At 29.4% G+C, this 27251-nt stretch overlaps 1 protein-coding gene across 3 annotated transcripts in view; it reads left to right on the top strand.

Moving 5' to 3' along the window:
• Window positions 1-27251, top strand: part of twin (CCR4-NOT transcription complex subunit 6-like twin) — a 246481-nt gene that overhangs the window by 110246 nt on the left and 108984 nt on the right. Inside the window, exon 1 of one of the 3 annotated variants that reach the window (XM_089176667.1) lies at window positions 5717-5774. The exons of the other annotated variants lie outside the window; for them this stretch is intronic. Within the exon in view, the coding sequence (XP_089032793.1) occupies window positions 5726-5774 (49 nt within the window). The 5' untranslated portion in view covers window positions 5717-5725. Of the gene's footprint in view, window positions 1-5716; window positions 5775-27251 lie in introns of those variants that run through there. 3 annotated transcript variants of the gene reach the window in all.

Below are 27251 nucleotides of genomic sequence, written 5' to 3'. Positions count from 1 at the left end.
CTCCAAGTAAACGAGTAAACTTATATATATACAAAACTCTACTTTTCTACCATAAACACACTCTTCTTCTATCCTATATATATATAGTTGCCAAAGTGAAGTTTAGAAGTTCTTCGAATAATTACTAAACTACATGTTTCATTAATATACCAAACTATTTACACATATTTAAATAAATAAATTGAAAAGAAAATACTTAGATAAAAGAACAAACAATTTTGTTACAAAACTTTATATATCATTATTCTTATTTATATATTGTTACTAGAAATAACAAGAACAATAAGATGTTAATAAGATTAATTAACAGTCAAGAATTATACATAAATTTTTGCCAACATGATACATTAAAGTGAGTTGTTATAAATAATGTTACTAACTATAACTGTTAACATGTATAACCATATTATTATTTAAAACAACAATTCTTATTCCTAAATAACAAGGTTAGGTGAAACTTTGTAGTTTATTTAGTAAATTAAAGAGTTTTCTAACAAATTATTTACTAAATGTTCACTAAAATGGAATAATAAGATGTTAAAAAGATTAATTAGTAGTTAAAGAATTATAAATAAATTGTTGCCAACGTAAAACATTAAATAATCTTATTCCTCTACAGATATTTAGTTTACTTATTAAATTAAAGTTTCTTACCAAATTATTTCCTGTAAGTTTGGAATAGTTTGTTAAACAATTTTTGCTAAACGTATACTAAGATTTACAATTTCTTATTATTTCAAACAATCTAAAAAAGTCTTCTAAAAGAAAATGTAAAACGAATAAGAAACCATCAAACATATACAATATCAACATGTTATTTTCTTTAAATGTAATCTCACAAAAATCCATTGACACCAACTGAAGAAAAGAAGGTATGGGTTAGATGGTTGGGGTCAGTTCAGCTTTTGGATTCACTGACACGTTAGAATAAAAACCTTAGATAGAAATGTTACTATAATACATGTAACATCACATCCCCTATGCAATTCACTGATCCATCCCAACGTAGTATGTAAATACAAGTCAAATGTGTATGTGTATGTTAGTGTTGAAATCCTTGATGCTATTTCAATGTATATAACCTTTGTATACATCTTAGTATGTGTATGTATGTATATACACCCTGCTCAAACTAAAATCATATAGAATAGTTCTTCAAGAGTATACAAGTAGCCCGGATATTACATCCCATGCAAAGCTCAACATTTTATTTCATTCTTTCACTCTCTTTCTCTCTCTCTTTCTCTCTCTCTCGTTTTGATTCCAGATAAAAAGAGTGAGAGAGAGAAAGCATTTCTTGTCACGGGGAACGACTTTTGTTTCTGACGTCTGGCTTGGCTCGACTTCAGTAGGATTGGAAGGAAAAATCTGAGGGTAAAGGGAAAGGTTTACGGGAAAGGGGGATAAAGAGGGAACGGGGGTGTGTTCTTTCCAGATATTCCATTCCACTTGGCGCTACTCCACCACCAGACTTTCCTTTAACCCCGGCTTTTTTTCGGATTTTTTGACTCTCCTCTTTTTTTCTTTTTTTATTCTTTTTGACGATTCATGCTGTTAAAGTACTGGATGAAACGAAGAAGAAATAAAAAGAGGGCAAGTAAAGTCATTTTGTTTTGTAGATCTTTAGGATCGTAAACCTTTTTTTCTAGATCATTAACCAACACCTATTATTTTAAAATAAAATTGAAATAAAATAAAATGTAAAAATGAAGAAATTTATTTTTAAACAAAAATTAATATATATGTGTGTGTGTGTGATCTTTTTTAAATTAATAATTGTAAATAAAAATAGTAAATAATTAAAAAGATAATAATAAATAATTTAAATATAATGTAATCTTTTGTTTTAAATTATTTTTGTTTATTTTTAAGAATAATTGAAGATTATGATTGGTTTTTTTCCCTCGTGTTGTTTCAATTCTATCGATCGATGGTATTTTCCCTTTCTCCTCTCCTGTCAACAACCCTTTTAACTTTCTTCCTTCTTATATTATTATGCATTTTTTCTTTTTTTGAGATCGTTTTACGTCAGAGAAAATGGGTTGAAAATAAATTTGTAATTTGATAAAATGTATGGATCGCGTACTCTACCCCCACTACTCTTTCCTTTTTCCATCATATACAGTAGTTATCTGTCAATCATTCTATATATCTATTTATTTATTAATCTATCAAACATAGATACATTATATAAAAATAAAATTCTCGTTTGTTAATAATTTATAAATCCTTCTTGTAAATCGACATTGATTGAAATTTAATTCAATGATTATTTCAACATCAAATCTCACATAATCTCACATCAAGGTTTTATCTTACCGTCAAGTAGATATTATTTAATTATAATTTATTTATAATAATATTTACCCAAATATTGTTATATAATAAAATACAATAAATTATCGTATGACAAATCAAACGAAATATTACAAAAGAAAACAAATAAAATGAAAAACATCAAAAGGTTAACAAATTTGCAAAAGAAAAGGATAACTAATGAAGGCTGTAATTCAGTTGTCTATAGAAACCCATAAGAATTTTTTTCAAACTATTTTTATATGCTCTATCATTCTTTTCTCTTTCTATTTTCAAACTGAGGTTACAAATGTAACCACAGAACATTCAAAGTGACCGATACGTATCACCAACACCTAAACGTTCTCTCTGAATTCCCATTTCACTCCTTTTTATCCCCACTTCTCATTCTCTTCCTCTTTCTGCCCAAACAACCCTTCAACTTCCTTCCTCACCCTTTCTAACTATCTCTCTCTATCTCATTCATTCTTTCTTTCTATCTTTCGTTGGTTCGTTCGGTTGCTCTTTCGTGAATCCATTATTCATACTCACGGTATTCAAATAAAGTAAATAGAATTTATGCTTGTCCCCCTGTGGCACTTTAAGACCCGTATCTAGGCTTTTGTGTGTGTGGTGTGTGTCTGATTGTGAAAATTTAGGTACGTTTGGACAGAACTAGGATAGATGGATGGATGGTTGGATAGATGGATGAATGAATGAATGAATGAATACATGGATAGATAGATGGGATGGTAGAAAACACGAGTTTCAATCGATTTCTTTGTATGTCACACTGTATATACATAAATATATATAAACTACAACTTTTTCATTTAGTTTTCTATTTTTATTTGATAAACCATACACCTGTGAAACTGTTAATACCATTTGATAATTGTTATGTTATTTTATATGAAATATTTAATTCTATTTTTTGGATTATATGTAATTTATTAACTGTTTATTTATTTTTAATAATTAGTGTAATTTTATAATATTTTGTTAATTAAAATGGAATATATAAAATAATAATACATAAGAAAGTTAGGTTGGAAATAGTAAGGTTATGTTGTATGTAAATTGAAATAATTAAATTGTAATACGATGCCATCTATTGAAAACTTACAGTACCTAAAGATTACAGTACCTAAATAACCTATAAATAATGAATCCTTAAATTAGCAATAAACAATACAAAATAATTGCGATAAAAACTATCCTATATTCTAAATTGTAAAAATCACACAAAATAAAAACAAATTTTCCTTAGAAATCTTCATTGGAAACGAACAATGTTGCACTGAATTTTTAAATATAAAAATACAAATAAAACTATTTGAAAATAAATGAAATGAGTTCAGTATGTAAATTTATTGTTAACTTTTACATTCTTCGGTTTCTTCTTCTTCTATTATTTCTTTTTTTATTTTCCTTTCTTATCAAACGTTAAAAGGGAGGTGGTTGAGGTGGAGGGAAAGGGTAGGAAATTTGTTCAAGAAGAAATACGGCCACGCGCGCCCGTACGTACCGGACTCTAACGTTATCCGTTAGTTTCCGTAATTTACGATACGGTAAAGTCGTATAATGCGATGACATTTAGAAATATCGCGTGTCCGGGCTAACGCGTCCTGCCTTTACCTTGCCTGCCTTACCTGCCACCACCTACACGTTACTCGTTATAATCGTGGGAGTATTCTATCCTTGATGTTGTAAATAATGTTTGTTTTTCATAAGGCGTATTGGGGGAGGAGAATAAGGGGAACCCCCATAACCATGGCATTAAGATGTTCCATATACTATACCTGAACTGTCTATAAAATTATTATACTATTATTTTATAATTTATATCTTTAACCATTCTTATATTCTCATTATTTGTCTCTTTTTTTTTATTATTGTCATCTTTTTTTTTTATATTCTTTCCCATTACCTTTTTGTACCTTTATTTGTGTGTTTTTTTTTTTTTTTAATTTTATTTTGTGCATCGAACACACTCTCACATTCTTTCAAAGATTTTTTTTTAATTTTCTATTCGTAGTGAATTTGTGAATTATTTACATGGGAATATATGATCAAAAGCACACTGATAATTGGTGTAATTATTTATGTAGATGGTAAAATCACGAATAACGGTAATTAACATCTAATTATTATTCCTTTGTGAAATCTTTTTTCTTTTTCTTTATTCTTTTTACGATTATTCATTCCCTTTGACAGTATTTCTTACCTGAGACAATGCATCTTTTAATAAAAGAAGAAGATGAGAATAAAGAAAAAAAAAACACCCACACCCATACACACATATACATTTACACATGAATAACGATGAAATTACAAGTTGTTATTTCATTGGTCACTTCATTGATCGGTTTATCAATAATTAGGAAAAATATTTTTCAAAAATTAATAAAGTACGAACCCTAAAAAAGTTGAATGGCTAAAAAAACATGAAAAACGTTTAGGATGGGGTAAAGAAAAAGTAGAATAAAAGATAGTAAGTTATGGTGATAGAGAAAAAGGTATAATCGTTAGTCGTCGACGCAACGTGTTAACGAAATGAATTTGTACCGAGTTTAAAAGTGCAATTCTGCAGTATGTGCGACCACAAAAACTCTTCGTTGAGATTATTAACGCCCTCCTGGGAACATTTAAAATGGAACCCACACTTTCTCCCCCTGCTCTTCGGTATATCGCACATTTGTAAACGTTTTCATTATTCATATACACAGAGAATGTATTTGAATGGGGTAAATGGAATTAATGTTTCACCCTCTTTCTCTTCTTCTCTCTAATTCTTCCCTGTTCCCTTCACCCTTTTCCCTTCTTCTCCTTTTCCATTTTCCCTTTTTCTCTTCTCTTATATCTTCGACAACGAGTTTTTCTTTGAAATATTGCAATTGTGGAAATTCGTGGTCGATTATTTATGGTATAATAACATTTGTTTTACGTTGATACATTAATTATTTGTTTAAATAATTTTTTTTATTATTTAAGGGATAATTTGTATTTGTTTATTATATATATATATATATATATAGCATTAGGTATATTTTGATAGTAATTATTTTGTATTTTTTGGGGATAATTTAGGGTTTTATTATTTAGAGGTTATCTAAATACTGTAAGTACTTTTGGTACTGTAAGTTTTCAATAGATGGTGCTGTATTATAATTCAATTATTTGGATATGTTCACGTCGTATATTTTTTTCAGGTTTATGTATGACATAACCTAACCTCTCTCTCTCTCTCTCTCTCTTGCTTGCTTTTTGTATTTTTTATTTATAACATATATCTTTAGAAAATATAGAATTTTTTATTTCAATAACGTTTTATTTATTTTCATGTTTCAGGTAGGTACTTAGTTTAATATATAAACTATTAAATGCGCAAGGATTATGAAAAACTAAGAAGAATAAGAAAATGAAGTAGATGAAGATGAAGATGAAGAAGAAGAAGTTAAAAGATGGTTCCTTTGAGAGTGAGTAAAAATTAAAAAAAATTAAAAGAATAAAAGTTAATAAAAAAAAAACAAAATGAATTAGAAAAGAAATAAAATAAAAAAGAATTATAAAGGATGAAAAATAAAGTATGAAAAAGCTTTCGTAAATGAATCCTTTTAAGATCGCTGAGAGGATAATTAGATGATTAAAGATCTTTCATACTTAGTATTACGTTTTATATTATTCTTGATAGATGGTATTACATGGTTTGTTAAATAACTTATAGCCATTTTATTTTTACTATATTTTTTTTTGTTCGAGATAAAGTCGAACGAGTTAAATGGTAGAACGTTTTATTCGTTCGTGAAATAAAAAGTTTTAGGAAAATGTGAACTTTGAATTAAAAACATTTCTTTCGAAAAAGGATTCAAACTCGATTGTTTAAAGTAGAATCTTCTAAATTTCTCTATTTCAAATAATAATAAAAATACAAATTGTTTTCTGAAAGAATTCAATTACTATGGGTGGTAATTATGTAATGAACAATCAAGGCAAAACCATTTTACTTTGCTTATATATATATATATATATATATATATATATATATATATATATATATATATATATATATATATATGTATATAGTTGATCGTATAAACCTTTCTTAGGATGATCCTAGCACGTTCGGATTACGAAATGTCAAGCGTGAAAGGACGAGCATTCCTATGTAAAAGAATCTATCTAATGTAAAGAACATTTCAAACAATGAACTCTAACGCGTATCGTTTTTTTAATCCTTGAAAGGTTAATCGTAAAAAAAAAAAAGAAAACAAATTCGTGCTACCTTTTAATCTATTCGAGATCGATTATTTTTTTTTATTTTGAAATTGTGCCTTAAAAAAATATATTCACCTGAATAATCGTATTTTAATTGAAAGTATTAAATATAATATATCGTATGAAATTTTAGAACACATTGTATAATATATATTATAATTTTTACAGAAATAATTTATTAACAAAATTTCAAATACTTCTAAAACCATTTCTTATCAATAACGTGTTAACAATAATTGTAATATTTGATTTTAAAAAAATAACATAACCTTAAAAGTAACCAAACAAAAAAAATTACAATGTGAAATATATAAAAAGGAAATATTATCACGGTAATAACAATAGTAATAATAATAGTAGTAATAATAATAGCAGTAGTAGGAAAATGAGTCTTATCTTCGGTTGTTCGATATTCATAGAACAATTGTGGTGTAATCGAGCGTAACGCAATTATCGCTAGAATGGCGGAAGCCGGAACGAATTTTGTGCGAACAGTGAATGGTTGGTTGGGTTGAGTTGGGTTGGGTTGGATGACTGGTTTGTTGCTACGAACTAAAACAGACTTGATATTATTTCTTCTTCTATTCAGGTTGAAATCGTATCGGTAAAAAATATCCTACGAAAAATTACGAACAGAGAAGAGGTTAGGTTGGTTGGTTAGGTTGGTTAGTTGTACCTGGGCAAAGTAATCGGTGCCCGTTTCATTTCCATCTCATCGTAGTTTCTCACACCTTTTATCGTTTACTTTGTTTCTTTATTTTCACCATAATAATTCCCCCTTCTTCTTCTTCTACTTCTTCTTCTTCCACCTACTGTAGGTTTAAATTCATGTTTTTCATTTGTTTTATTTTTCAAGTGGTTACAAAATCAAACTGGGTTTTATAATAACCATTACTCATTTGTTAAATGTTACTTTTCATCTGAATTTTCATCTTTTCCCATCAACTTCATCATCATCCTTCTTTTTGTTCAACATTGTAACGTTTAGGGGTATAACAGTTAGAAGACATCTTTGAGAAAGATTTTAATTACTCTCTTGACTCCCTAGCACGGTTGAAAAGCACCCACCACCACCACCACCACCACCACCATGGTTCGGTGCGTTTCAGAGTTCTTCGACAAACTGCTTGAATGAGCACAGAAAAGAAAGAAGAAATAAACGAACGAACGAACGAACGAACTAGTAACAACATCAAAGAAACAGAATAGAAAAAGAGTAAAAGAGAAAAAGAGAAATAAAGTAGAGGGTGGGAAGTGGATAGATAGATAGATAGATGCCATTTGTTCTGCTTCAATACGATCGACCCGTGAGATCAAATAAACGGATTACAATGAAGGAGTACTCTCGTGAAAGGATAGAAAATAAAACGATAGAATAAGGCAAATCCCTCCCTTCCACTATTCCTCTCATGAAACGATACAAACTAAAGTGGTGTAAAACGATTGTTGTTTCAAGTAGAAAGATATATATATATCTTTATATACAGGGTGATCTACTAACTATTAAAACTTAAATATTTCTCTAATAACAGACAAATATATCATACTTTGCTTTACTCTATTCATGGTCATCATTCACTATCATGCTATAGAAAATAAAATGTATATATATTTATTTTAAATGATTAAAGTTATCTTAAGAACTTCTATATACTTCCAACCATGTAAAAAATGTATTGCACTACGTTATGTACCTTTTTATGACATATATAAGTTTTGCATAATATAATATTGTTCTATATTATAATAAATAATGCATATTTTTAGATACTAATAGTAGTACCACAGTTGGTGGACCACCCTGTATACATTTTTGTATATCTATATATTTAAATATATATTTATAAAAGTAATTTATCTATAACATGGTAGATAGATTCCTAAACAAAAACTCAGAGTTCATTATTTTAAGGTTATATAAATGTAATAGTTGGTGGACCATCTTATATACATCTTTATACATGTAAAGGTAATTTACTTATAACTTGGTTGATAGATTCCTAGAAAATACAGTGTTATATGATAACCTAAAGTTCATTATTTTAATGTAATTTAATTTTGTATTATAAATATGTTAAAAACAAAAATTATTTTATACAGTACTTCTTATACAGAAAATACAGTGTTATATCATAACCTAGAGTTTATTATTTTAATGTAATTTAATTTTGTATTATAAATATGTTAAAAACAAAAATCATGTTATACAGTACTACAGAAAAGTACAGGTACTGTACAAAGGTTAGTTCTAAATTTGTTAATATAATATTACATTGAAACCCTGTTATAAAATACTGTATTGTAACAAAGTTACCTGTATATAAATTTGACAGAAAAAAAGTAATGATGAACAGGAGACTGAATTGGAAATTAAATTCAATAGAATCAAGTAAAAAAGAAAGAAGACATTATTGAATTTATTCGTAGAATAAATTCATAAGAAATTAATCAAATCAAACTAAACAAATTATCTAATTATTACAAACAACATTTGTCCCCTTTTTAGGTTAGATAAAAAATATTTAAAAAAAAAAATAGAAACAAAGTACAATTGAAGGGCCAGAATTTAGAGTTTAAAAAAGGGTGGTAAAGTTTGAGATAGAGAGGGTAGATCAATAAGGAAAAAAAGAAAATAAGAAACAGAAAATCATCATCATCATCATCATTATAATAATAATAATCATCATCATCACATTTAACGGGTAAGATGATCTACAAAAGAAGAAGAATAAGAAGAGGGGAAGACTCAAGCAACGATGCAATAACGAGTGGTATTAATAAAGAAGAAAAACGGGGGAGGGGGTGGGAGGGGGATGGTATAATGGAAAGGTGGAGGTAACAGAATGGAGTAAGTTGATTGCTTCGCGCTATCTTCGAACTATCTGTTGGATCTCCTTTAAAATGAGTTTTACTCTCGTACCCTTTGATGTCGCCATCCACTATAGTTGAAATATTCCCCCTCCCCCTCACTCTTCACCAGTTCCCCCTTATCTAACCCCATACTTGGATCAAGTTTAAATCCACGACGTAGATGACCAATTCACTGTGATTGTTTATCTCGTTGTCTTTTTTAATTTTTACGAAACATTGAGGAATTATTTTTTTCTCTTTTTATAAATATGAGATAAACATTTTCTTTCTTGAAATATATGGGTAAGATAAAGGGAAATAAATAACAAAAAAAAAAGATAGGAAAAAGAAGAAGATGAAAAAGACAGATACAATGCATTTGAAAAGATACTAGCTAGGAATACTCGAAATATTTCTAACAGATTGACAGAATCGATATATGCAATGCTACTTTACTTAAGAGTAGTTGATAGTTTTGTATATATATATATGTATGTATGTATGTATGTGTGTGTGTGTTTCGTACATATTACAAGAAAAGGTATTCCCCTATTACGTCGATGACATATATGGAAAATATTTCCTAGATCAATTTTAGAGGGGAAATAAAAGAATAATAGAATGCGTGGAAATATCTCTTATGCACTTTTCCAAAGAGAAAATCGTCTTTCAAGTACTTTAGAATAGAACAACGATCTCGAATATAACAGTTCCCTTTTTATTCCTTCTAAAAAAAAAAAGATAAAACAAGATTTTACTTTTGTCCTTTTTATAACGATATATATATATATAGAAATAGTTTATCGAATTTTCTTACTCTTAATGATAAAATAGAAGAGGAAAATTTCTATAGAAATAATCTTCAATATGATTCAAATATTTTTTATAATATTTTTATTATTTTTTATATTATAATATTTCTAATTGAACGATTAATATTTACAAATTTATAATTTCTTTTTTATTTATTTAAATTTTACAATTATATAATATAAAATTAAAATAATTATTGAATTAAACAATAAAATATTAAGAATAGAATATTACTTAAAATGAAAAATATTATTATATGAACAAAATTATTTTTATTAAATAATAATTAATATAAATGAAAAATTTCAATATATTAATTAAAATTACTTAATAACCAATTCAAATAAATAAAAACATCTTCACACAATTATTTCTTCAAACGAAAATCTGATAAAAAGTGAGATATGTTCGATTATGGGATCCCGTGTTAGGTGTAAACAAATATCAATGGGTATACCCAATAAAAAAGGGAAGAAGTAGGAAGGATAGAAAAAAAAGGAAAAAAAAACGTAAAAAGAAAGAAAAGGTTGTAGGATGAGAATGAGGATAAGAAGGACGAGAAGGACGAGAAGGAGGAAGTGGAGGAGTAGGAGAAGGAGGAGGAGGAGGAGGAGGAGGAGGAGGAAACTCGCGTAAGCTAATACAGGTCGTCCTGCGGCGGTTACCTGCCGCAGGTGGGCGCATGCCACGATCCTTGTGTCGCGATAACACAGTCCCCGAGTCCTCTTTCTATCTCTCGACAACTTAATTCCGATCAGCCGGTTAGGGGACAAGGATATACACGAGTCCCTTTTCACTGTCTTTTCTTCTCTAACAACAACAACAACAGCAACAACAACAATAAAACAACAGTAACAAGAACAAGAACATAGAACAAGAACAGGAACATGAAAATGTTTCTTTTATTTTATGTTTCAATCAGGAGTAACAATTTTCTTAAATAAATAATAAAATTTGAAAGGAAAGTATTATATATTAAATATTTAGTTGTTTCATTAATTATTTTTATATTAATTATAGCTTTATATTTAAAAATTCAGTGTCAGCATCGATAGTTTTCAATGAAGATCGAAACCACTGAATTGATTTTCATGAAATTTGATTTATTTTGTGTGTGTGTGTGTTTTTTTCAATTTAGTGTGTACTAAACTGTACATAAATGTTAAATGTAGTAAATAAAAATGTTAGGTTAATTTTTATCGTAATTATTTCTACTTTTTTTTATTGATAATTTAAGGATTTATTATTTATAGGTTATCTAAGTTTATAGGTACTGTAGTTTTTCAATAGATGGTGCTGTACTACAATTCAATTATTTCACGTTTTTTTCAGATTTACATATGACATAACCTAACCTTGCTTTTTGTAGTAATTAATTTCATGAAGAAATAATTAAACCTGGAAAATATATTTGAAAGTTATAATTTGTTAAATAAAATAGTCGGAATAAACGTAACGATGTTTCCTTTACAAAAATTAGAAAAAAACATAAAATAATTTCATATAAATTCATTATAAACAATTAGAATCACACAGTTATTATTTTCTAAAATTAAATTAAAACTTTTTTTTAATCATCTTCTACACATTTTAATGAATAAAACTTACTTTTAAGTCACGTTGAATATCCTAAGCTTTTCTCAACATTCTTCTCCAGTTCTCTTTCTCTGATTAAAAGAAAAACGAATAAAAAGATGAAGAAGAAGAAGAAGAAGAAGAAGAAAAAGAAAATAAAAATAAAAAGGTTTCTCGATTAATTCATGCCCGAGAGGAGCAGAGGAATACGATAGTCTAACCACTTATCCCTTATCTTACCTTAAACCACATGCCTAAAGGGTCTCGCGTTAATCAGAAAGAACGAAAGAAAAGAAAAGAAAAAAAAAGTTTTAAATAAGAGAGAAAGAGAAAGAGAAAGAAGAAGAAGATTCTCTTCTTCCTTCTTTCTTTATATTCCCCTTCTCATCTCTGTAACCAATCGAGAAGAGGAGAATTCACGACTCGCACCTGTGGCCAAAGAGAAAGAGAAAGATTCTTACCTGATCTCGAAGGAATCCTTCGTCGTTTCGACAAACGAGCAACGATACGAGAAAGATTGTTCAAAGTGGGAAACCCTTTTTTTTTCTCGTTGTTTCCAAGTTATTTTACAAAATAAAACAAACAAAAATCGTATTTTTCTTATTTATTTGCATTATTATACTAAATAAATGACTATACCTATAAATACGTATCTATATAGTTATATAATATAATAGATAGTGTTATAGTATAATATGTTAACCAACGAATTTCACGAGCTAAATTACGTACTAGAAATTCGTCCGGTTGCATAACTTTGAAGAGCACAACGCAACAGCAGCAAAATCACAACGTGCTTATGGCAGTAATAGTATCGTGCATCTCGTCGCCTCGTCGTCTGTCAGCGGTTTCCAAAATTTATAGCGTCGTTGTAGCCACGCAACTATGACATTAGCTATGTTCTCTCTACACGACATAGTATTTACAGCTACCCCCCTTCCAACCTCCTCCTACCATCCTCCTCATACCTAAAAGCTTCACTTTTTAATATTCTTTTTTCTTTCATTTACTAAACAACGATAGCACATTATTGTTTTGTCTATGTTGCTTTCAAATATCAAATGAACTTTTAAGAAATGAGAAGAATCATTCACATTTACATATTTAAATTTATCATATGTGTATGTATGTTTTTATATATATATATAGAAATTTAATGTTACATTGTTGGGTTTTAATGGTTTCAACTTAATATTGTATATGGGATTGTTTTTATTGTAATTATTTTGTATTTTTTATTGCTAATTCAAGGATTTATTGTTTGGAGGTTAGATCTTTAAGTATTGTAAGTTTGCAATAGATGGGGCTGTATTAAATTTCAATTATTTGGCTATATTCAGGTCATACGTTCTTTTCAGGTTTTTATTATTTAATTTTATTGTATTAAAATTAAAACTGATTGTTTTTATATATAAAAATTTAGTGTCACATTTTGGTTTCTAATAATTTCAATTTAATAATCTAAATAGGATAGTTGATTACTAATTTAAGGATTTATTATTTATAGGTTATTTAGGTCTTTAAGTACTGTAGTTTTTCAATAGATGGCGACGTATTACAATTCAATTATTTGGCTATATTCAGGTTATACGTTTTTTTCAGGTTTTAGTTATTTAATTTAATTTTATTAAAACTAAAACTAATTATACATTAAAAAATATTAAAAAATAATGTCTACCCTTTGATGAACAATCTCTGATATTTTTCTAAATAGAAAACAAAAAATGAAACTCTATATATTATACATTCTTTCAACTAAAATATTATCTTCATTTTTATATATCCGAAAAAATAAATAACAAACTGTATATTATCAATACTCCATATATAATATTATTCATAGAACGGTATCATTTTTCTGTTCATTTTATTCATTTGTTTCTACTTACATTCATACCGAACCGATAAATCTGGAAAAAGTGAATAAAAATCCTGAAAAAGAGAGAAAGAAATAAAAAAAAAAAAAATGAGAGCTTAACGAAGTGCAACGGATATCGAAAAGTAATCTCTCGGATATCGGTTGGCTGGTACTTGCGTACTAGTAAAGGGTGCCTCTTATAGTCTTACAGTCGGGGGCCCTTTTATGTTTGTCGTGTGCGCCGGCATTGGTTAGTCACTTCTAAAGGGAAGATCTTAGTCGATAGGTTCGGGCCATTGCATCTAGTATATACCTGGATGAACGCCAATTATCTGATTCTACCTATTCCTCCCTCTTCGTGTATCTAACTATCTTATATATCTATCTATCTATCTAACTAAATATATATATGTGTATATGTGTACAAGAAACATGCACATCCTTCTTCATATGAACTTGTGTGTGTATTTGTATGTATATATGTTTACGAAGAACATGTATATGTGAACTAGTGTGTCTGGGTAAGAATGTGTACGTATGAGAATGTAAAAGTAAACTGCTGTGTGTGTGTTAGAATTTCCTCGCCCATTCGGATGCAACGTACGCAGAAGCAATATCCAGATTATTATCGTGCACCCTTCGTGGCATAATCTTTCGACCGGATCACGACCACGAAGAAGCGTGCCATTATATGCACCGGGCAGGTGGCTGGGTTTTACCTTTGCCTTACCTATACAACCCCCAACCCCCACCCCCAGCACCACCACCATTACATCCCTTTTCTTATTTTGTTGTTATCTTTTACTTTTGTCATTATTAATATATTATAATAATATTATAATTAACAATTTATTTATTATTTTATTATTTATTTATTAACGTAGAAATGTTGTGTGTGTGTTCTTTTAAAGGTAATTAGAAAGATTTGTTTTTAATATTATTTTACAATTCATACCATTTGTCAATTATGCATGATACTACTCACAATACTATAATATTTTAATTGAATAGAATAAATTTTATCTATTAATTTTTAAATAAATAAAATAATTAATATATATTACATAATGCATGATGCACTGCTTAACAATAATTATATTGGATTTGTTAGAATTTAATAGTTTGTTCTCATAATTCATTTGAAGTAAATGCATGCAAAAATAAGAAACTTTCGTGTGTTCGACGAGTCGTAAGCCTTAACAAAAGTTAATCAAATTCATGAATAATAATAAATAATAATATTAATAATAATAATAATAATAATAGATATAATAGGCAGAGCTAAGCTTACGTTTCCGTTTCTGTCTCTTCTGTTTCACAAAATGCAAATTCATTTGTCCTGGGACCATCCTAGCATCATCCCTTACTACATTACTGTATATATATATATATAACTTTATATACATTGGTAAATGTATATATATGTTTGTTTAAAGTAAACGTAGAATATGAAAGATAAGAAAACTGTCATGGTATTTGAATAATCTAGTTTTCATTTTACAAACACACATGCAAAAATGTCTTCTTCCTCTTCTTTTATTTTTCATTCCTTTACTTTGATTTGATTTTTTTATTTGTTTGATAGAAGAGAAGAGGAAAATTTTCGATTTACACTCAATACGATACGTCCATTTAAAAGCATTATGGTAATTTTACGATCCTTTTCGTAAAAGAAAAAAGGAAAGAGGGAAAGAATAAGAAGAGGGTCCGCGTAAAACCGCGTAAACCGTTTTCAATTATTCATGCGACGACTATAGTGAACCTATCTACCACTACCACTACTACTACTACTATTACTATCTCTCAAGATTATTACTAATCTCGCAAGATTAAATAAACGAAAGGAATAATACTTAAAAGCTATTGGAATCTTTTTTTTATTTATTTTTTGCATTATAATATTATTTTAACACTATGACGTCCGGTGACTCAACGCTGGTGCCATGCGAAAACTATCGGGTAAGTGTTTGTAGCTTCACGTTAGTGCCATGCAAAATTTATCGGTTAATTGCCGGTGGTTTCACGTTGGTGCAATTCGGAAATTATCCGATATACATATCGTGCCAGTATATCGTGGACGGGGTGCGGTTTAGGTAGGACTACTTTTTATTTCTCTACTTAATGTTACTTTTTTTTATATATTATTTTATTTTAATTTACCTATTGTAACTCAATACGATATTAAAATTAAAAAAAAAGGTTCAATTAATTGCTGGAAAGATTTAATTCTAAAATTTTCGATCTAATAAACATTGCATTACGTGTTATATAATATACAGTATATATCATAGTATTAATATAATTAATAATATTTAATATTTAATATACACGAAAGATCATTTTTTTCTCAATAAAAATTTAAAATAAATACTTTTTTATTAATAGTAAAAATTAAATGGAATATAATTAAAATGTCATAAAATTGAAAATGGTTTCTTTAGATGAAAGTTTTAAAATATTTCAAAATAAATATTATTTCGTTTCCGCGTTTAAGTTTTAGGAAATGGAATTAACGGTAAAGCTTTTATATTCTTTCAATTCCGATCGTAACATGTGATACCCAGTAGCAACTTCGTTCGTTTTGCAAACGAACAAAACGTACGAACTGTTCGAACATACGAATGAACGAATGAACGAACGAACGAATGAAGGAATGAACTAACAGGAAGCGCATTCGAACTGTTTAAATCCCTATTCTGGCAGGGGCAATCAGGCATGTCTATCTTTCTCTCTCGAGTGTAATAGTAGTAGTAATAGTAATAGTAGTGGTAGTAGTAGTTCTCAAAGGTAAAATCGTCCGAGCTCGGACGATTCGTCGTCGTTCGCAAACGTAATCGGCAAAACGTTTCTGACCCCTACGATCGTAGTATAACTGCATCTGCCGACTATAAGAGAAAGAGATAGAGAAATAGAAAAGAAGGAAAGGAGAAAATTCAAACTAAACTGATTCTTTTATATCAAAGAATTTAAATATTATTTACTTTTTCATTATCTTATATTAAATAATTAATTAAATTATTTTTTTTTAATCTAATTTTAATATAATTTTATTCTTTATCTATTTGTTTTTCTTAGTTTATCTCCTTAAGTTGACATTAAACCTTCCACACAAATGATTTACGTTCTGTAATTTGTAAAAAAAATTATTTGTATAATTTACATTATTTATATCATATATATTAATATATTGACAATAAAATAGATGAAACAAGTTTGCTTTAAACATTGAAATAAATTTATTTAAGGTTAGGATCCTAAAAAAATGATGGACCATATTCGTATGATTGAGAAATACACGAGCAACGTATTATAGAGTTGAAAAATTATTTACAAGATACCATCTAACGTTACATTGTAATCGTATCTTCATTCATACGTTAGCTTTCTATCTCATCTTTCAAACCTCATTAAATTTGCTTCACTCGAGTTACGTTGCTAAAGAAAATAATGTTTCCAATATCTTCAAGAATACATATTATATATTTTATATTAATTAAATTAGATTTTTTTATCGAGGGTAGATTATTAGACTTACCCTTGAACCCTCCTTCTTTTATCTGGACTTAGGATCAGCTAGTTATTATCTAGGTATTTAGATAATAACTAGACGGAGTTACTTTTATTATATATTTTCTTTTAAATATATCTATATTTATTTAATATTTGTTACTTAATAATAACTCCTCTTATACTTTATTAAACTATTTAAAGGTTATCTAGGTATTTAGGTACTGTAAATTTTCAACAGATAGCGCTTTATTACAAATCAATTATTTGGCTATATTCACGTCGTACATTTTTTTTAGGTTTACGTACTTCATAACCTAACCTTTCTTTTCATATTTTTTTATGATTTATTATTTTATGTGTTCCATTTTAATTGTGGTATTATTTTGTGTGTATTTTGTGTACTATATAAAAGTATATATATACGTTACCCTATTTTTATTCTCGTTTCAAAACGAATTTATTTCTTTAATTTAAAACCCATAAAAAGTGACTTTATTCTGGACGATTTGCTTGCCGGAAACTAAATGACCTAACCCTATTTGTCCTTTCCACAGTTAACTACGAGATCGTCGTCCTAATCGTATCTTCCCTTGACCACTTACAGTCTCAACTAAAAGTTGAAGTAGCTAAAGGAAAATGAGTTGAAATGAAGAAAAAGAAAAACAACGAAGAAAGAAAAAAAAAGAGAAATAGAAAGACAACGAAGCAGAGGAAATAGGAGGAAGAAAAAGGGTCGAAGGAATCGTAGGTTGTACAAGTAGGGTGTGACGAAGGTTGATGAGAAGAATTGTGGCTGAAGAAGGGAGTGAAGTTAGAAAGATAGAAAAGGAAGGGTTGGGAATAGTCCAGCGTGCCGAGCGGATTTAATTCACTTACTTGAAGGGTACACGTGGATAAGGATAGGGGTAAGGGTAGGGGTTGAGGGAAAGGGTTGAAACTCGTTACCGGTGCCCAGTTTAATTGCGTAAGCCAGTACCACACCAGTGCTTGACCATTAAAAGCTCGACTCGAACGATGGGGAAGGTTCGAAGCAACGAAGGTTGAATGGTCGCAACTCTACTATCTGAAGGGTGGAAGGGTAAAGGAAAGGATGTGAATCGAATCAATTTCTCTCTGTACCCTCTCTCTGTACTGTTAATTCGAGTTTGCCAAAGACTATTTCCCCGCGTTTCGATCTTATCGCGAATGGAATCGAGTTCGATTTCTTCTTCCTATTGGAAAGTTCTCGTTTCTATGTATATAGTGGTATTACATAGGTTACATAGATTGGTTACAGGTATATTTTCTTGTTACTTTTTAACGAACATTGAAACTAACATCCGTATCTTGTTCTTGTTCTTTTTCTTTTATTCCTTCTTTCTTTCTTTTATAATATCTTCTTCGTGTTTTTTTAGGTTATGTTTGTAATTGGAATTGATCACTACCTTGTTAGATTTGATTTGTATTATTATATATAATTAGTAATTATGAAAGTGGGATTGAATAAATAATAGAAAAATATATACAAATTTTATATACTTAATGTATAATAATAATTATAATATTATATAAGTAATAATTGTGGGGGAGGGGTATGAAGTTAATTCTTAGAATACAATTTGATAATTATAACCTATAAAACAAACCTTTTTTACATATACTTTGAATTATTATATACAGTTAGTAATTAAAATAGTGGATTGAATATAACAAATTTGATCTATTTGAAAAAGAAAATAGATGGAGAAAAAAAATAATACAAAAAAAAAAAAAAAAGAAAAAACCTGACGTTGCGTTTAACCGAATACAACGATATACGTGTCACACGCGATAAACGAAGTTTCAAATAAACTCTCGTCCTATTCCCATACAACTACACTTACACAACTACTATTACTAATACCAAAACTTTGTGGGTGTCGAAAAGGGGTTGAATTGAGCTAAAGGGACACGGACTCTGTGTCAGAACTGACCTTTTTTCACAGCCGGATATTACGAGTATTGGACAGGTTCGAGTAACACATATACACACATACACATACATAGTATCTATATAAAGTAATACTACAATAAAACGTATGAACGAAACCTAATTTGAAATCGCGCGTGTCAGCTCGAATGTGTCTACCGGTATCCATTTTATTTCTACCCCTCTTGTCTCTTTTCCAACCCTTTCCCCCTTTCAACCCTTTACACTCCTCTCCTATCATGTTTCTCGTTTAACGCGCAATAATACAACTTTTTTGATTGAAATCTTTACGGGAAAAATAAATGATATTGTATTGAAAAATATCATATCATTTAAATGATGATGATGATGATGATGATTATGATAATTATGATGGATATATTACACGAATGTGTAAAAGAAAAACCTTTTAAAGTTGTTTTACAAATTGACAGTGATACGAACGTACGATATATCAGACCCCATCGAGTTTTTAGTTAGTATATCATATACTCTATAGTTTATACGTTATTTAAAGTTTATTCCTTATATCAGACGATGCAATAAAGTAAATAACGGTGTATCTTATCTTTATGGGACAATTTTATTATGGAAAATAAAGGACGTTATATTCGTGACACGAACCTTCTGTTAAGTTTTACGTTTTATCTTTTTTTTTTTCTTATACATTTTTACGATCAAGATTTGTTTAATTTCTAGCGTTATTAAAACGACAGCAAAAAAATTAACCGATAAATATGAAAAAAAAATAAATAGAAAAATGGTATAAAAAATTGCAAAGAAACTGAGACAAAAAATTGAATATTCTTGTAAAGATGGTTTTTGTTTTTTGGTTTTTCTTTTTCTACAAGATATCATTCGTTGTAGTAGTGATAATAGTAATGTGTGTAAGTAGTAGTAGTAATAGTTGTACGTAATGTTGGTTTAACAGGCTAAATACTTCGAACTCGAATAATAAAGATAACAAATAGTAGTACTAGTACCTTGCGGTTTTACCTGACCTGGGTGTATGGCAAAGTAGTTTCACCTTAACCGATAATAAAACTTAATTGCACCTCTTGTTCTGATTTTTGTCTACAAACGAAAACGATTAACTCTAAAAGAAAACTTTGAAACATTTTCGTTCCTTTCCCCTTCTTCTTTTTTTTTTCACGAAATTTTTTTTCTTCTTTTTTTATCACTTCTTTTTATTTTATTTTTTTTTCGCGTGTAAAACCCGCTATCGACGAATTATTATTTCTCGTAGCACGCGTTTGTAATCTGAAAGTAATTTTTTTTTCTCGACGTTTAAATAACGTTAAGGGATAGTCCGATAGAAATAGTAGCAAAAGAAAAAAGAAAAAATAAGAGAGAGAGGGAAAGAGAGATGAAAAATCTGACGTTGAGTGGAAATGTCACGCGAACCAGAAAACATGGAACGACTTACTTGCAAAGACTCCACCACCCTTCCACACCTCTCTTTCTTTCTCTTCATCCTTTTCTATCCTACGACCCGAGGGAATAGCGAGATACGCGAATTTTTCACCACATTGGAAACATCCCACCTCTCTTTCTTTCACAAACGAAAATAAAAGGAAGAAGAAGAAGTGAGACAAAATGTAAAAGAAACGAAAAAGAGAATGAGAGAATGAGAGAATGAGAGAATGAGAGAGAGAGAGAGAGAGAAAAACCACCACCACCACCCTATCACCATCCCTTTCTTCTTCTTTTTCTTTTTCTTCCCCTTCGTAGAGCCCTTCGAGGGAAACTTACAACCGTTGCACGCGTTCAACCGGAAACTGATATTTCCGAGTTACCTCTCCCCTCCCTCCCATTTCTCTTTTTCCCCTATCACCGAAGAGAATAACTTGAGGGAATGTCTACCAGTCCTCGAGTGACTGAGAGTGACAAAATCGAAGTCGTCGCTTTATCTTTTTCTTTCCCTTTCTCCCTTTACCACCCTCCCACCCTTAACCTTTTTCTTTTTATTTTATTTTCTTTTCTTTCCTTTTGCTCGTCCGCTTGGTCGCATTTCCCCCACTCACAGGAGTTTGTGTTCTTCTTTTTTTCTTTTTGCTTCTTTTTCTCTTCTTTATCTTTCTCGTCAAAAAAATGTAAAACGTTGAGTTGCATAATTTGTTTTAGCATACTTTGTTCACATTTTTATTTGTACGTGTGTTGGTTTGTTTTTTTTTCTTTTTTTTTTTTTTACACGTGTCTCTCGTTTCAACATTTACTGCAATTTTGTCTGACGTAATTTTATTCATTTATTTATTTATTTATTTTATAGAATACGTTTTTTATTAAAAGACAATTTATAAAAGAGTTTTTACAGATAACCTATTCGAGACCACTTCCACATTATGTGTGCAATCATACTAAACTATTATCAGTTATTTTGAGTGAAATATTAGTCGAAATAAAAATTTTTTCGTATAAATAGTATCTTTAAGGTACAGAAAAACAACATTTGGCATTTTAAAGTTGGCAATATAATAAAAAAAAAAAGAATTGCTCTTGGGAATCTAGTACTAAGAAAGTCGTGGTCTCGCATAGGTTAGGACAATGTTTAATGATAATATAAATTAATAATAATTAACATTTAAAAATGTTTTATTAAATAAAATATTATAATAATGAATTTCGATAACTAATCATGGTTTTTCAAATTTTTTAAATGAAACATTGATAGAGAAAGACCTACCTAACCTATAAAAATTTTCCATACAAACAATATAGCTGATGATATCATACTCATCTACTTTAAATAAGAAAAATTCAAAAACAAATTAGATAATATTTTTCAAATAATCATAATCATAGTCTTAATATATTTGTCAACTATGTCATCAACGATTAATATCTCGAGAAAAAAATTATACATAAAGTAATATAAAGACATATTTCCGTCCACTGCTAGTAATTTTTTTTTTTAGTCCGTTTTAAAGCTCCTCCCGGATTAGTATACCGTTTGCTATAGATGAAAGCGTTCAAAGGATCGTTCTTCTTTTATCTTCTTTCTGTCCTCCTTTCTAACTCCTTTTCATCATACCTACTTTACCTATCTCTTTCACTACTATCTCTCTTTTTCCTTTTTTTCATCTACCTTTTCCTTTTCCTTTTTTTTTTCTTTTTGAAAAAAAGAAGATCCACCTTTACGTGGACGATTTAAAAATTTATGGAATTTCTGAGTGGCCTTAGTACGATGATGGTGGTACCCTAGTGTAGTATAGCTTCATATTTTTTTCTTTCTTTCTTTCTTTCTGTCTCTCTTTTTTATTTTTATTTGTCTCTCTCCCTCTTTCTCATCGAGCTAGTAACGACGCTTTCACCGATGAGAAACGCGAACCAACCCCCTTACTACTACTATTGCTATTACTATACCATGAAGTACTTCCCGGCACGTTCGCGTTACGCGTTTTCGTGTTTGCATTTGTATGACCGAAAAGGTCCGAGAGAGGAGAAGTGGGAGTTTTGGGAACGATTGCAATATGTGCCAGACACGAAAAGAGATACCTTTTCCTACCTAGGATGTCGATGTTTGGTAGTAGTATTAGTACTGGTAGTAGTGGTGTTAGTAGTATGCTATATCGTACTAGTATGAAACATACTACCACTACTACCTTCTGGGGCTTGGCAAACAGTATGCATTGAGAATCAACGACACCGTCGAAATACTACTATGGTCATTCGACCTACATGACTCTCCTATAATGGTTGGTTTCCTCCTCCTCCTCTTCCACCTCCTCATCCCACCTTCCAGGTTTATTCTTCGTTTTTTTTTCTTCTTATCCAACAAAAATCACGACCAAACCAAACCATTCTAAAAAAGGATTTCATATTTCTGGGTTTATAACCTAAAAATGAAGTATATTATATATACATGTAATATTGTAGTTAGTATTTTATATATGTATAATATTATTTAATTTATTTACTATAAAAATTCAGTTTGTAATATTGTTGGTTTCCAATGAAGATTTAATCCTAATAAAATTGTTTTTATTTTAGGTCTTTAGATGCTCTAAGTTTTCAATAGATGGCACTATACTACAATTCAATTATTTCACATTTTTTTCAGATTTTCATATGACATAACCTAACCTTTCTTTTTATATTTCTTTTTGGTGTTTTATTATTTTATATATTCCATTGTAATTGTGATATTATTTTTTATGTTGTTATATTATACTAAATAATTTAGAATTGTATTAAATCAACATTTTATAATAAAGTTACAACAACACTTATTTTGTATACTACTACATATAATAGAAGATCTATATATATATATATGCTATAATGAAACGTTAAAGTACTGAAACGATAATCGATTTTCTTACTTGATTCTACCAACATATGATATATATCATAAACCTTCAAGAAATTTTAGCATAGTCATCATGGCACGTGTAAATTTCCTCGTTAAGTGGCAACTTCTTTCTTCTTCTTTTTCTTATACTTCGATCAAACGGATTTAATACATTAAACTTATCCTCCACATCATCTTCTGCTTCATATCAATTCATTTTTATATAAAAAAAAAAAAAAAGGATATAATGAATTTCCTTTTCTCAACAAAAAAATATCTTGCATATTATAGCTCGTAATTTGTAAGTTTCGTTCGCAGCTTGGTGTTTATAGTCTTTGTAATCTTTCCAGTTTGAAAATCTTCCCTTCCAACCCCTCCACTCCCTTTTCCCTTCCCTTCTGTGTATATTCAATGATCATGCAACCCGGAATAATATCGTGCGACATATATATAATCCATGGTTATATTTACCACAATCTACTACTACTATTACAAACTAACGAGTTCACTCTCGCAACAACCTGTAATAACATAGAACAGAAAACGTACGTGTGATAAAACCGCGAAAAGCTTTAAAACGTAGTAGTAAAGCTTGGAAATCGTTCCTCGTAATTTTGTCTACTTTTATTTCTAGATTCATCTTTATCTTTAACTATGTCTCTTTCTATCATTTCAAATTTATCTAAAACATTTTATCTTTTTCTTTCATACTTTCACAACTAACATTCACTCAGTCTCATTCATTCTCTCTCTCACACATACACACATAGTGTGTATTATTCTTTATCTATGTATTAATCTCATTCTTTCAATTTTTCTTTCCCTTTTATTTTCACATAACTTCTTCCTACACGATCATATTATACTATACTGTACTATATATGTATATATAACCCCCCTATACACCTCTCATCAAGACTTAACGTGGTGGCCATTAAAGAGAACGACTTTGACGACTCGATCTAATCTAAATTGTAGACGAGTTTGCCCATTCTAAAAGGAAAGAACGATCTCTAAGACGTGGGTATGGTATGGTACTCTCTCTCTCATCGTCGTAGTCTTATCAAAAAGGTATAGGGCTCTCGTTAAGGGTGTAATACTTAAACTCGTTCGCACAAAAGTTATACCACATTCTTATTTTCTGTATTTAATATACTTTTTTTTCTTTTTCTTCAAAGGTTTTAACTTTTATTATATTTAAAATATTTTTTATGTTCCATTAGATTGTTCTTATATCTCTGAACTAATCAATGTTCAGGATAATGTAATTAATATTATAACGAATTTACATTTACGAATATAATTAACCTTCTAGCTACTACGTACCACCATAGTGGCTTTCACGAATGCCATCTGTAGATATGACGGGCAATTATAGGGGCTTTCCTAGATGCCATCTTTCGGTACAACGCGTCACTATAGGGGCTTTCCCAGATGCCATCTTCCAAGTATGATGCCCCACTATAGGGGCTTCCGCGAATGCCACCTTTCGGTACGATGCGCTACTATAGGGGATTTCCCAGATGCCATCTTCTAAATACAACGCGCTACTATCGTCGTTTTTGCCAGTAACATTTTTAAAAATATATAATACCTAATTTTATTATTAATTATTAAAGTAAATTATTTAAATTAAAGTATATGTGTATAATTATACATATATATGTGATAATTTGTAATTAGGAAATGCTTTTAATAAGGTAATACTTAAAATACATTTGTATTTTAATTTGAAAAAGATCTAAATTCATTTTTATAGCTATATCAAAAATATAAAAAATATATAAATATAATAATTAATATATATAAGTATAATTATCACCAATCATTCATCTATCATATTATATTTATACCTATATGCGAATATCGCGAATCTAAATGAAAATGTCACGATATACTTTTATTTTTGTATTTATTTATATTTTTTTTTTTTTATTTTCATCCGAGATGTTAAGTTTGCAAATCGCATCGCATAAATTTTCATTTCGATCGTATTTTCTCTTTCTTGCTTACTTGCTTGCTTGCTTGCTTGCTTGCTTGCCTGCTTGCTTGCTTCCTCGCACATTCTCTCTCTCTCTCTCTCTCTCTCTCTCTGGTTCTCTGCATTTTCAATTTCCATTTGTACACCACCACGGAAACACGAACGGCCACGCTAGAGATTGGCGCCTGGGTATAAATTCATTTGCATATTCCAAGCCTCGAGACAATCGAATTCAATTATAATGCCTCACCCAATGGTGATCGCTGAACTACAAGCACATCGAAATCGAACGGTGGGTTGGTTGGTTGGTTGGTTGATTGCTTCGTTCGCGTAATTAATAGATGGCTTTAAAAGAAAAGAAAAGAAAAGAAAAGAAAAGAAGAAAGAAAATGCAATATAATAGATAGACCATACAAAAAAAGGGGGACATAACGCCATTGATATTATTCATTCCCCCCTCTTCACCCCATTCCATCCACAATTCGCGTTACTTTTTTTTTAATCTTAATCTTTTCTATCCTTTCGAGAATAAAATTTCAAATAAGAAAGAAAAATCAAATGTAATCGTAGAATTCTCTTCTCCAAAAAAAAAAAAAAAATAATGCAAACCTATTTAAATTTTTTATTTTTTTATCTTTTTATCTTGCAAATAATTTATTGCACAAAGATATTATTATAAACTCGATTACGTAGCAAGAAATAAAAAAAAATATAAGCTCGTATAAAAACGTTGGTTTTGCTGATCGTATCAATGATGAAAGAAACTTATTATAAAAATTTGAGAAATATTAAAAAGTAAAACGTTAATCATCGATTTTAGGTAATACTTAAATTATTATATCGTTATGACATGAAAATAACAATCAGAATATAACACAAGATAAACGTACGAATACAAACACAAACAATCGAATATAATTTCATTTCTGAACACTCAATGATATTGTTGTATTGGGCCACTTAACATTTGACGTTTACACGAGTCTCTCGATAGATCGTTTTACATTGGCCAATAAATTGTACTTCTATATAGTACTTTAATATACTCACTTTCTCACAAACATACATACATTGCAAACACACTTTCACTTTCACTTGAAAATGTCTCTGAGGAATTTGTTTAATAAGCTCTTGAATAATCGATCAGATTGAAACGACAATATGTCACCACACCAGGGTTAAAACTTGTTTTGCTAAAGTCAACGGTATACAAATGAAAACGAAGGTTAGTTAATTATAATTACACCTGAGATTAAATCTTTGGTTAGTATAATAATAGTAGTAGTAGTAGTCGTGTAAACCTTACCCATGTTATTAGGTGTTAACAATCGGTTTATGTTCTGGGGATAAGCTTTGCCTAGATCCAAAAGTAAACATTCCTAAAATCGGAAGTTTTACCACCCCGTTCTTAGTGCAATGCAAACAACCGTATTATATTAAAGGGTGACTTAGAAGAAACCGATATTGGATTTTAACGTTTCCTTGATCCTAAGTAAAGAAACAACCTAAAATTTTGTTTACTTAAATAACATTCTTTTTTTTTTATCTTTCATGCATTAACTTTTTTTAGTCAAACTTTCAAGGATGATTTGAAGATTCCAACAAAAATTATTTTTTAACACTAATATTAAACGTACGATTCAATGTTCATTTTGTTTTTTGTTTTTTGTTTTTTATTCTCATTGATTAAGATCATTCGTATAAGATCAAACTGATAGAATGTCAAAAGAATTTAAAAATTAAATAAACCACCAAACGTCTAGAGCGTGCATTTATTACGTGAGTGTTGGTAACGTTAGTTCGATTAACTAAAACGCGTTCGTTCACACGTGTGCGTTATCTGAACAAGCTG

This window comes from Polistes dominula, unplaced genomic scaffold, assembly GCF_049000335.1.
Source record: "Polistes dominula isolate Pdom_NZ unplaced genomic scaffold, Pdom_raw_medaka contig_80, whole genome shotgun sequence".
In the NCBI taxonomy this organism is placed as follows: domain Eukaryota; kingdom Metazoa; phylum Arthropoda; class Insecta; order Hymenoptera; family Vespidae; genus Polistes; species Polistes dominula.
This window is presented reverse-complemented; position numbering and strand designations above follow the sequence as displayed.